This window comes from Heteronotia binoei, chromosome 10, assembly GCF_032191835.1.
Source record: "Heteronotia binoei isolate CCM8104 ecotype False Entrance Well chromosome 10, APGP_CSIRO_Hbin_v1, whole genome shotgun sequence".
Classification (NCBI taxonomy): Eukaryota; Metazoa; Chordata; class Lepidosauria; order Squamata; family Gekkonidae; genus Heteronotia; species Heteronotia binoei.
Window position 1 is genome coordinate 42,419,234 of NC_083232.1, and position 13,536 is coordinate 42,432,769.

At 39.8% G+C, this 13,536-nt stretch overlaps 1 protein-coding gene across 1 annotated transcript; it reads right to left on the reverse strand.

The window, feature by feature from the left end:
- Nucleotides 1–3,838: 3,838 nt before the first annotated feature.
- MTERF1 (mitochondrial transcription termination factor 1) lies at nt 3,839–8,401 on the reverse strand. Its single transcript, XM_060248482.1, has 3 exons — nt 8,288–8,401; nt 5,450–5,618; nt 3,839–5,184 (listed from the first exon to the last, which is right to left on the reverse strand). Exon 3 carries the CDS (start codon nt 5,125–5,127, stop codon nt 3,988–3,990), a length of 1,140 nt encoding a protein of 379 aa, XP_060104465.1. The 5' UTR covers nt 5,128–5,184; nt 5,450–5,618; nt 8,288–8,401; the 3' UTR covers nt 3,839–3,987.
- Nucleotides 8,402–13,536: the final 5,135 nt, after the last annotated feature.

The following is a 13,536-nucleotide window of genomic DNA, read 5'->3' on the forward strand; positions in this document are numbered from 1 at the left end:
TTCACGTTTTCATGGCAGACTTTTTACAGGGTGGTTTGCCATTGCATTCCCCAGTCATCTACACTTCCCCCCAGCAAGGTGGGTACTCATTTTACTGATCTCGGAAGGACGGAAGGCTGAGTCAACCTGGAGCCGGCTACCTGAAAACCCAGCTTCCACCAGGGATCGAACTCAGGTCATGAGCAGAGCTTAGGACTGCAGTACTGCAGCTTTAACACTCTGCGCCACGGGACTCTTTCCTGGAGAAAAGCAGCATATAAATATACTGAATAAAATAATCTATAAATACTTGGTCTAAATGAGGTTTCTCAACTCCAACTTTTTCCTTTAAATTTTTTCTCCAGAAATAGAGCTGGCTCACATATTTGCACACCAAATTGATACAATCCTTTTTCTGTGTTCCTGTTGAAATTTATCTTAGAGATCAGGCTAGTTTAAAATACTTTTCATTGAGATGGCGTATTTGACACAGAGAATTCTGACAAAGTAGTACTTTCTAACTAGCAACTGCTGTCATCAAACTCTGAGGTATGAGAGTCGCACCTCAGCAAACTAACATAGCATTGGCCATTAGTTCCAGTTGCCCATGAAACACCTCTATAATTCTTGCCATGCAGCTTTTATGTTTTTCCTCTTTTATGCTTCATGTAATTGTGCACATATTAAAAATGCTATGTTTAGATCAAGAGCACTGCACAAAATTGCACAAGGTTTGCTAGAATTAAGAGGCAGCACCAAAACTGCATTCCTAGAATTGCTGACGAGTTCAAACTTTCTTTTTTTTTAAAAGTACACAAGTCTTCTTCCAATACAGCAGTCAGGACACTGGAGACACACTGCTGTCCATAAAATATGCTGTGTAATGTTCAAATTTTTAAACAAAGGATCTTTGTATTTGTTGAAATACACAAATCACCACACTTTCACCAGCAGAGTATATCTGAGCAGATTCTTGGGACAATATGTTAACACCCTGCATACTCATCTTTTGACTAAAGAGGAATCCCACCTTTAAATCTGATTATCAGAAAGAAGTGTCCAGGCAAGAATGTTCCTCTGTACAGAGAGGATACCCTGTAGCTACACTTGAGGAGGTGAAAAGGAGGGCCAGTGAAAAGTCTTGCTCTGAATTATTTGAAAGTAAAGTCAGGAACAAGGACAATATGCAGATTTCATGTGCCTTTGATTTTTCTTCCCGCTCAGATGCTGTATGGAGAATTGTTCTGCAAAACTGGAATATTGTAGAGCACATTCCAGGATGTGAGATACCCCCATTTATTGGAAGACCAGAATTATTAGAAACATTCTTGTGAGATCTGATACTTCCACCCTTAACAAAGATTTTGTCAACCATAGGACATTTTTCCTGTGGGTCCTGTGCAGTATGACATTGGTCTTTGAATACAAAAAAATCTCCTACAATGCAAGACCCTTTTTCTGTCAAGCTTGTAAATACCTTTCAGGCCTCTTAATGGATACTTAAGATGCCTTCAGCCCAAACTTTCTGAGTACAATCGCATGGAAACTTTTTTTATCTGTTATAATACTAAAGAATGTGTGTGTGTGTTTTGGTTCAGATTTGGATTAGTTTTTCTAAATTTCCAGTGCTCATCCTGGCTCTATTCTTAGAAAACAGCCTGATCCAATGAGCCCCCACTAAAAAAAACAAATCAGTACTTAAACTAGTTTTTTTTAAATCTGCCTACATTAGAAAAGTGGAAGTTCCAGCCATAAGCTAGAAGCTGTCCTAAAAGTTTTTTAAAAGTACCTCATTGTGAAAATGTAAATGAATTTAAGATATACAATTTACTAACATGCACTACTACTTGGTAGTTTTTAACAATTTTGTAGTTTTTAACTACAGCCCTAAGGACACACAAATTAAGATTCTTGGTTTACCACCCCCTCTGAAGCCTTTCAAATATAACCCATCTTTGCATATTACGTTTTTTTAAAAAAACTTCACAGGCCAATTTCTTATAAGCAAACAGTCTCTTCAAGGAGCAAGAAACCTGTGCATTTGTTTCCAAAGCAAAGTAGCACGGAACATCTGAGGACACCAAGGGAGAAAGGTATCCAAGATTAGCTCTCTGTGATTTGTCTAATGCAGCTGATTTCAAACAAAGTCAAGTTTCTTCAAGAACACTAAATGAGTTTAAGTCAGCCACAGGTATGTAATTGCTTAGAATTTACAATCAAAAGGAACCTTAGCAAACCCAATAGATTATTTTTACCATTTAAAGGCCAACATGCATTATTCCTTGCTGTTTTTACAGCATGATGCACACTTCATGACTACAAGTAATTAGTAGCAATAGATTGTAACATGAATTATTCCCTAAGGATTTTCATCCTTTTATCTTGTAGAAAACCTAACCACAAGAGGGCTTTGCCCTTTATAGTTGCCAATTAGCCTGTTTTTCACTTGAGAGCTATTATCACTATATATCACTTTTGTTTTAATAAAGTCTCTTTCTAGCAATTTAAAATCTGGCACTCTGGTAAGAAGTTATGATGACCCTGTCCACTTCCCTCCATCAGAGGCAAGATTTTTGCCCACATTTTTTCCCCTTTTGTGACTAAGCTGCCCTGAAGACTATTCCTGAAGAATATGGCTGTCCCAACCTGTCACAGTATAATATTTGGCTCTTTGATCAGCCCAGGAATCTGAGGGAAGGAATGGTAGCCCCCTTTAACATAATACAACTTAGATGGCACTCAAGAAGTTTCCAAATTACGAAAATATTTTATTCAATATAGAGGGGAAAGGTCAAGTGATATCAGGAGTAAAATTTCTCAACTCTAAGATAAAATCAGGTAACCAAGACAGATAACTCTGAGATAAAATTACTACATGCACAGACTTTAGTTCTTACGTTTCAGGCTGAAAGTTTCTTAAGCTATTCAGTTACTTAAAATTTTTATGCTGAAAGGCTTTTGTTCCAGTGTTTTCCAAACACTCCAGCACACTTTCTTTGTGTATTCTCTGACTCTTTTGGTTTCCAGAAGACTGGCACGCTTTCCAGTACCCAAACCCCTTCTCTTAAAACACCACTACTCTTCTTGAGTTTTAACTGACTCTTAAGGTCTCTAAAAGAGCCCCGTGGCGCAGAGTGGTAAAGCTGCAGTACTGCAGTCGGAGCCCTCTGCTCACAACCTGAGTTCGATCCTAGTGGAAGCTGGGTTTTCAGGTAGCTGGCTCCAGGTAGCTGGCTCCAGGTTGACTCAGCCTTCCAATCTTCCGAGGTCGGTAAAATGAGTACCCAGTTTACAGGGCGGAAAGTGTAGATGACTGGGGAAGGCAATGGCAAACCACCCCATAAAAAGTTTGCCATGAAAACATTGTGAAAGCAATGTCACCCCAGAGTCTAAAACAACTGGTGATTGCACAGGGGACTTACCTTTACTTTAAGGTCTCTAAAGGTAAAGTTTCTAACCACAAAGGATCTCTGCGCTCTTCAGAGCTAGCTCCCTGCTTAACGGTAGGAAATTTCCCCTCTCTCTCCAGATCCCCTTTCCTTGGCCCAATGGGATTCTTTGCCTACTTCCCAAATTTCCTTGCCAACTTTCCCCTAAATCTCTGTCTGTGTTAAACTGCTCTCAGCTAAGGCTGATATTAGATTCAGTCCTCCTCAGGATCTGGTTCAAAAGTCTCTCTCTGCTCAGCTGATGCTAACCAATCAAAACTTTCAGGGCCATCTAGTCCCCCCAAGGTATCCCCTGACTCAACATATGGATAAAGTGGTAGCCCAATTGCTTTTTGCAGCCTTCCCTCCAAAGGCCAGTCCTAACCCATCCTAACACATCAAGTTGTAAAGAAAGGCTGCATACAGAGAGATGGATGCAGGTGATGTATTTGTAAAGTTGTAAAGATGTATTTGTAAAGTTGTAAGATGCAGGTGATGTGTTTGTAAACATTTGTAAAGTTATTTGCCCTTCCCTACCAAATGTTTGGCTCCTTTTTGCTGTGACATTATTTAGCCAGTCTTATGTACAACCTGACTTTTCCAGTTTAAGTGCAAACCGTTGTTGACTCAATGAAAGAATTGCAATTCCATGGGCTGTAAAATTATAATCTAATTTCTCCAGCTCCTCAATTCGATGACTCAGGGTGCTGATACTTTTGTCTAGCACTAGAGGGCATTTCAGTATTTGACGAATGTCAATATTTGCCTGTGAGAGGAAATCTATTTTATCATTCAGGTTCTGGGGAGAAAGGTAAAGAATGCGAAGGTGCTTCAGAATAAAAATATCCACTTCCTTTTCAGTACATCCACAAGATAACAATTTCTCTTTCACGTTTGCAAGAGTTTTTTTAAGGTATTCATTAGATAGATCTAGAATATCACCTCCTTGACCATGAAGCAACAACAGTAATTCCTTATTGTCCAAATTAAAAGATGTCTGCAGAAGATGAACATTGGCCTTCACTTGCTTGCGGCTTCTTAAGAGAATGAAAACATTTTTAGATATCAACTTCTTAACAAAGTCATCTGGACTCTCACATTCTAGAGATAAACAGATTTCACACAAGAGCTCTACCATTTGCTTATTGAGCTCCATGCTGTTAGAAAATACTCTCGGAGTTCTGGTAAGCATCCTGCAAAGATCATTGGACGTTAGTCCAAGTGAACAAAAAAATATTATATTTTTCTGCATGTTTTCATTATTTCCTGAACGAAAAAAGGATTCTGGGGAACGTTTCAGGATGGCTAAAATGTCCAAGTCGGTCATCAAAATACTTCGCCAAATTTCCCAGCGTTCTTTGAGCGACTGGTATGAGCGTGTAATGGCACGTGGGTACCGTGAAATAACACTTGCAATAGTTTCTTTGTTAGCTCCTTTGGCTTGCAAAAATCTCTTCAAGCCTTCTTCATTTGTAATTTGCTTCCTCAGAACACCAGGTTGTCTTTGTCTTACCAGTTCAACATCCACACCCAAAGCTTTCAGATTGCTCACTAAAATGTTGTTTTCATTGTCTAATACATTGGACCTTCCAAGCTTAAGACAAAAAAACCTAGTTGATGCTCCTCTGAATTCTATCTCTGTGGTCAATTTGATAATCCAGGACTTGTTCACATTGGAAATGAGCATGTTGTTTATATTCATCAGCCCTCTCACAGCCATTATCAATTAGACTCTTTACACCTCTGAATAGATCTGTACTTCCAATCAGTTCAAGCACTTCAAGCAAAGAAAGAAAGAGAAGTTATTATAAGCAGCCATACCCACAGCATTGATGTACATTATTTATTGAAAACATTTCTATGCTGGCATTCTACTCAACCCAGGGTCCCCGAGGCAGCAGTTATCTCAAACATTAAAGCAAATTTTGAAATATGATAGACAGATTTCAAACAGCTAAATAAAACATATAGACACAGAGACATACAAACAAGAAGGAAGGTTAATAAAAATGAAGGAAAAACAAACCAAACAAAGGCTTCACTTGCTGGTGGAAGACAATGGCAGAGGAAAACAGACAAATCTTCCAGAGGAACCATGACAGACAAGACCCTTTCTTGGGTTGCCACTCTTCTAGCTTCAAAAGCAGGACATTTGAAGATGTTTGGAGTAGCTGGGAAGATTCAGATGGGAGTATGTGGTCCTTAAAGCATCTAAATAAAATAAGTATTCATATGAATAAAAAAGGGTTATTAACTAATTTTTAAAATATTCTGCTCCTACTTTTCTGATAAATGTAAACCTATTGTAGCCCACAAACCAAAGTAGCATTTTTATACTTCAGCATTTCTCATACTTCTGTGTCCTCTGAGATAAGCAAGAGCACTCCAGAGCATTCTGCAAGTGCTTTGTAAAGGCTGAGTGCCTCTCATGACCATCCAGCTAACATGAAACTAGAACTCTATCAATATTATTATAAATAGGGGTGGGACCTTTTCACCTCATGGGGAGGAGATGGAAGCAGCTTCCCCATCTTCATTCAGCCTCCATTATCTGCAGACACCAAGCTTCCATAACAGAGCACTAGCCAACAAGTGTGCCAACTGATTGTGGGTGAAGTTCTAAATACTCAATTGAGCCAATGGCCCCAATGAGTTAGAGTCCTAAAACCAGTGTCAGTATTTCAGGCGATAAGTGATTTCACCATAAAGAGAGACACCATTCTCAGCAGATAACAACACCCTGAAAACTAAAAGGTCAAGCTTTGTGTGAAGCTGGTCTTTCCTTGTCTGACACATCATTGCACCTCCCAACCTCAAGACAAAAGGGGAAAGGCATACAGATGCTTCTCAATACTATTTCTGCAGACTATCTGATAAGCCTAAAACTGTTTAGACTAGTTTGGAAAACAGGAACTCCTGGAAAAACATCTCCACTTTTTGCCACCCTTGTTCAGCAAGTCTTTTGCTAGAAGCTATTAACCAAGTAAGGAATAGGTATTTTTTGTTGCCTCTGGCATGAAATTCTTTGCAGTCAAGGCTTCTGATCAGAACATAGAGCAGGGCCTTAGCTGCAGTCCTATAGAACCAGCTCTCTTTGAGACCCTGGCTTTTTATAGGCTATCTACAAGCAATACAGATGTTAAAACTGTATTTTAAAGTATATCTGATGTGGTTCTGTACTGTACTGTATCGGCTCCAAGAACTAAAGACGACGACTGCAGATTTACGGTATACCCCGCCCTTCTCTCTGAATCAGAGACTCAGAGCGGCTTATAATCTCCTATATCTTCTCCCCCCACAACAGACATCCTGTGAGGTGGGTGGGGCTGAGAGAGCTCTCACAGCAGCTGCCCTTTCAAGGACAATTCCTGCGATAGCTATGGCTAACCCAAGGCCATTCCAGCAGCTGCAAGTGGAGGAGTGGGGAATCAAACTCAGTTCTCCCAGATAAGAGTCCGCACACTTAACCAATACACCAAACTGGCTCTCTATAAGATATGGCCTCCATAAGATATGTATGAGAGACCACAAATTCTCCCCCCAAAAAAATTTTGGGGCCTCAACTTCAGAATGCTCTCCCCCTTGAGCGCTACCTGGTGTCTACCTTTCTTTAGGCATCAGACCTTCACCCAGGTTTTTAAATCAATGGGCTCCATTTTGAAAAAAAAATTGTTTTATGGTCTTGCTGGAAGACCTGAGGATTGTTTTATGAGTACTGTTTTAGGCTACTGAAAGCTTGCTTTATACTGTTTTTAGTCCTTACCCTGTTTAGTTTCTTACACTAGTTTTAGTTGTGCTCTACCTTGAGCAGATCTCTGGAAAGGCAGTATACAAACTTTTCAAATGTGTACAATGTCCCTATAGAACAAAGTAGGAGTCCAGTAGCATGCATACGAAAGCTTATATTCTGAATAAAAATTCGTTGGTCTTAAAGGAGCTACTGGATTCCTACTTTGTTCTATTGCTTCAACCAACACAGATGCTCACCTGGATCAATGTCCCTATAGTTATTGCTCCAGTTGACTTATTGACTTTCAGTAGCAGTTTCAAAGAACCAAAACTGCTTAAGTGTGCCCACTGTTTGTTTTTGAGGGGGAGAGGAGTTAATATTTTTTTAAAAAAAAATCATAAGTTGCCAGTTTTAAGTAGAAATTTCAATCAAGGTAACATTAAATATGTACTCCGATGCATGTTTCCTATACAACAACACCCCACTGTCTTTCAAGAAATCCCAAGCAACATGTGCAAAGTTTTCCTGATTTGCCTTCACAACATTCTGTGAGATAAAGCAGGCTCAAATCAATGGACTACAGCAGAACAGGAATTTATAACCATATCTCCCAAAATCCACTCCAACACCTGTCGGCTACAGCTCAAAAAGAGTTGATTTGTAGTCGGTCAGTACCTGGTGATAACGACAACATCCCATGCTGGGAAACGTCTCACCTGAACCTGATTTCTGCACATAAAATTGCCGTGAGAGGCAAATGAAGAAACGTGGACATCTTTTCCTTGGCCGTTTGGCATTGCCAGCCTTCCACACACGCTACAAACTACAAATCATTCGACATTTGCCTACAAAACAAAGGGCAGTTTTCCACCTCACTCCCCCAAAATTATCTCCATTCCAAAAGCAACTTCGAAAAGCGTATCGGTTCCAAGAGAAGAAGGACTTCAGGACCTCTCTCAGGTCTCTTCCGCCACGCGCTGCAGTCGCCTTCCTCCTTTGGTTTCACTCTCCCAACCTCTAATGTCTAATACTCCATCCCTAAAAAGCATCATATTCGAATCCAATATTGGAGATTTCTAAAGCTTGCTGGATTACAAAATCAACGTCTCAAAGCAGCAAACCCTCCAAGCAGATTGCAACATATACTTACTATCCCATTGCTACTTTCCAGCCTCATCTAAAGGGTGAAAGTTGAAAGCGCCGCCAACAAGCGCAGGAAACAGGAACTCCTGCGAAGGAAATGGTCGCTTTTGCTTTCGGTGCTGCCCTCTAGCATAGAGGATAGCAGCTTTCATGTCTTCGAGGGGAAAAAACGAGACCACTAGATGGCGGTATTAGATAATGCAATGCAACTTTTTTGGGTTTTGCAGTTGTGTTTTGTGTAAACCGTAGTGAAAACAACAAAGAGCCGATGCCTTCTCTTGTGATCTGATGCTAAAATCTGTACAGCATTGCATTTCTCAAGAGGATCATCCTTCTAAGTTGCGGCTTGAGTGCATGGAGAGGCTTTTGTTATGTTTACATACTTTTTTTAAAAAGCTCCGTGCAGTAGAGTTATCTAGAAAATTTGGAGGCAGGAAGGCGCAGCAGACCATACAATTTAATATTTCACGGCGAACTGCTTTGGTCTTCCAGTATGCTGAGCTTGGAGGAACGCACTTATAATTAATTGCCGTGCACTGAGGAAATTCCAGACGGATAGCAAGCAAGCAAGCAAGGCACATGTGCGTGAATCAGAGGCTTTTCCACATGTAAACAGGATTGTGTAGTTTCTCTTTTGCTGCTGCGGCTGTCCATATCACTCAGCACCCATAGGGGCTTCCGCATACAGATTTCATACCCTAGCTGAAAAGCATTGTAAACATTATAGCAATTATAAGGGCATTTAAACACCTATTTTAAAAACACACTGTGGCAGGGGGAAGAACACAGGGCAGAAATATCGGATGCTATGTGGATGGAGCTAGGAGTATCCAAACTTATAATTAACTAAGTATACAACTCACTGCTAATACGCCATGGCCCGGTACCAGTCCATGGCCTGGGGGTTGGGGACCCCTGCTTTAGGTCAATTTTTTTTATATCCACAATAGAAAACCAAAGTGATTACAAAAAGAGGTGGGGTTAAAACAGGATCCAATAGAAGGAATAATCAATTAATTCAGACTGTGAAGGCTACCCCCAATTGTTACATAGTAGGTAATGTAGGATTAATGTTAAATCTTGCATGTGATAAGCAGATACAATAGGAAGTTTACAGAGAGATAGCTGAACCAACTGACATCTGTAATGTGTAGGCTATACAAGATATCACCTTTACTGTAACAGTTCAGTTCTTCTCAAGCATGTATGCTTTGAAACCCCATTGAATCAGTGGGACTTGCTTCCTGGTAAGTATGTTCAGGATTGCAGCCAGAGGAATCTGAAATACCTCTTAAGACTTGGAGGACAAAAAGCATCCAACTCAGCAATTCTCAGGATTTTCCTCCTGCCATTCCTTTGCAATTTTATCGCAGAATTGGGATTTCAATTCATCACAATATTCAGTAACCAGTGAGTGAACACTTCAATCTCTCATGGCATTCTGCTACTAATCTAAAAGTTACTGCTGTCTATTAAGCTTGAACTGGGCTAAATGTCATTAATCACCAAGGCACCACTGAACGCCTGCTTTATTTTGCTTTGCACTGTGTTCATCTCCCCATTCTTAAGCACTGTAGCAGCTGGAAGTGAATAGTGACAGGTAATTATAAAGGAGTCAACAGGTTCTGTATAAAAAGACAAAGCAGACATTTGGCAAACAAATTCAGCCATATTTCCTCAATTCAGTGGGTTTTAAAATGTAGTGACTCAGCCAAATAAGGACATTAGCATGTTTGGGAATGTTTCCAATTGTAGAAAGTTTATCAACTGTATCTAAAAAAGAACAGGAAGGCTGAACTGGATCCAACAACCCCATTCTGCAATACACAGAGATTATTCAGTGGGAAATGTTGTATTTATGTTTTCTTTAATTATTTGGTTCGCATGCAAGTGTTCAATTTATGTCAAAACAAATTTCCTGGACTCAAATATGTGTCGCTTAATGCATAGTATGGGGAATGTTATAATATAGCCTGATCTCATCAGAGTTTGGGACATGGGAGCTGAGCAGGGAAACCACCAATGAAGACTTTGCAGAGGAAGGCAATGGAAAACCACCTCCGCTGACTCACTTGCCTTGAAAAACCTTGCTTTTCTCTAGCCCAGGGGTTACCAACGGTAGCTCGCCAGATGTTTTTTGCCTACAACTCCCATCAGCCCCAGCCATTGGCCATGCTGCCTGGGGCTGATGGGAGTTGTAGGCAAAAAAACATCTGGAGAGCTACCATTGGCCACCCCTGCTCTAGCCTAAAGAGTCTCAAAGTGGAGTACAAGTACCTTCCCTTACTTCCTGGTAAGTATGTTCAGGATCTCAAGATCAAATCTCTCAGAGCACTCTCAGCCCCACCTATCTCACAGGGTGTCTGTTGTGGGAAAAGAGAGGGAATGAGATTGTAAACTGCTCAGAGTGAAGGGTGGAGTATAAATGCAATCTCTTCTTTTTTCCCCCCAACAGGCACCTTGTGATGTAGGTGGAGCTGAGAAAATTGTGACCTGCCTGATGTCACCCAGCAGATTTCATATGGAGGAGTGGGAATCAAACCGCTGCTCTTAACTGCTACACCACACTGGCTATCAACCTGTAGGGTTACTATAAGTTGACTTTGACTTGACAGCACTTCACACACCATGTGTGGTATATAGGCAGGGCACAAGCATTGTTTTTCTGGATCATGTACAAACTTGTAATCTGGGTTTCAGCACCCCCTTCAATGCATAAATCATCTTGAGTCTTCAAAGAAAAATAATCACAGTCAACTGAACTCCCTCCTCTCCTCCAGACTCTGGTCTCCCCAGGCTCTGCTCCCAAATCTCCAGGAATTTCCCAAGTTTGCAAACTTAATTGCACACTTTATTCTAGTGAATTACACTGGTGTTTATGAAGAAGCAACAACATGGCTAGCAGTGCAGATTCTATCCACTTGGGTTTTAATCTTTTCCAGTCATCCATTCTTGAATATTTAGCATAAGTAACAACTATAATCAGGTAAAATTTAAACCACTGGTATCTTTAAAGAAAATGTTCCAGTATTTAAGTACAAGATATGCAGTCAATCAAAACAAAGGCAATAATGAATTCCTTAGTTGCAGAATTTTTCAACTGAATCTAGTCACAGCAGGTTCAAAGAACCATGTTACATATTCCATGGGATTAAAAGACTTTAGGCTTACTTTGCACAAATTGTCTTCCTCTTTCCTGTATCCTACATGGCAAAAAGGCTTTTAAATCTTTGAATTTTGACTGCTATTTTTTTTAAAAAAGGATCAGTAAAGCAAAAAAGGAATGCCATTGTCCTAGTGCAAGAGCCCAAGTAGTTCCTAGTCGCAAGTCTCAAACTACCTATGGTGTAAATTAACTATTCTGCATGGTTCAGCCATAGATATTGCAATGTATCCAAGCAACAACAAGTTAGTTGCAATAAAAATTAATATTTTGTAAGTAATTTGAATGATATTGTCAACTAGGTGAGCAGGACCAATTAATTAATTATAGATTGCAGTCTTTCTTAAATTACCGTCTTTGATATATTACACCAGGCGAAATAAATTATGCATCACCTCACAAACTTTCTCAGCTGTAGGAAGGCCTTAATCTCCTTTTCAAGGAAAGTAGTGTAACTAGCTGAACAGCCAGCCTACAGTGTTATTGCCTATTGTATTAAAATAGTAGTAGTATTAAACTATGTCCAAAAAAAGATATGTAGAGCTTAAAATCTGTCAAACTATAAGCTATGTGACCCCCAGATCCTGCATGCAACGAGCATTTTCTTCAGAGGGTATGTATGATTGCAAGATTACAAGATTCATACTATTTTTTTTCAAATAGTTTATTGATTATTGAGTTGGATCCAGCCATCTCTTTCATCAATCTCATCAAATTCTTCTCTTTATTACAGTGCCTGCTGTGCATGGTTTTTACCAGTTAAGCTCCCATGATCGCTGACATAGCCTTTTCCTCCCTTTTTCACCAACAGGAAATACCGTAGATGTGTTCATATGTTTGTTAGTCAAGGGAGAGAGTGTGTTGTGCATTTTATGCATGAAAATACAACTGCATTTTACATATTTGTGAGTGTACACGCGAAGGTTCAATATGCTTGTAATAGATAATTTGGATCCGAAGAACCATGAGCAGAGTGAATTATTTATTTTCTGTCTTCTTTTTTACTTTGGTCCTCTTTGTTCCTGGTTCCCACCACCACTCCTTATGAGACCTTTCACTGACATCTCATTACAATGGTTGTTTCTGCAGGGATGAAAATGTCCAGCTGTACAGTTCCAAACTTAGTTACACACCCTCTTAAACCCACTGACTTCAATGGATTTAGAAGGGTGTAACTGTTTATCATAACACTGTAATCCTAAACAGAGTTACACCCTTCTAATGATTTAGAAAAATTTGCACTGTAAAACTTCTTATTGGTGCTGTCTCTTGGGGGGCTTGAAACAGAAGACAAGAGGTACTGTACTGCTTTGGCCACTTTTTTTTTTTTTTACCAGTAATCCATATTAGTTTTATTCTCACCCCTGCATTTCTGTTAGGGTTTCCTACCTTCAGGTGGAATCTGGAGATCTCTCAGAACTGAAACTTATCTCCAGAGGTCAGTTTCACTGGAGAAAATGGTTGCCTGGGAGGATGTAGGATACATGATACCCTCCTGAGGTCCATCCCCTACTCAGGCTCCACCCCCAAATCTCCAGAGTTGGCAACGCTTGTTTCTGTTTAGACTAGAAATAAATGAATGTACAAAATAGAGATGGGCAATTTCATCATCAGAGGCTACAAAAGAAACTTACTATCTGCAGTTTACATCTGATTTGCATATTGGTTGCATGAGTATGATGCATGCTAAGCAGCAGCAGCAAAGTGTAAGGTTTTGTTTGAGAACAGATGACATGCAGATGTTTGTGTCTGGTGATCCTGAAGCAGGGGAAAACAAAAGTATTAATATTTATTTATTTACTTACTTATAGTCCAGGATTCAAGGCAAATTACATAGAGTGAGACAATGAAATCAACAGGATGTGACACTCAACAAACAATGCAATAAGATCAGGGCTGCAGAAATCTAAAAGGCAAAACTGAAACAAAGCATATGTTTAATAACACATTAAACAGTGCACAATAGGATCCTACTTACAGTATGTTGTACACAATAGTATATACCTGATCATTTATCCAAGTAACTTTGTAAACCATTTTGTACAGTGCAACCCTGTTGATTGCCTTGTTTAGCACACAATATCGCCATTGCA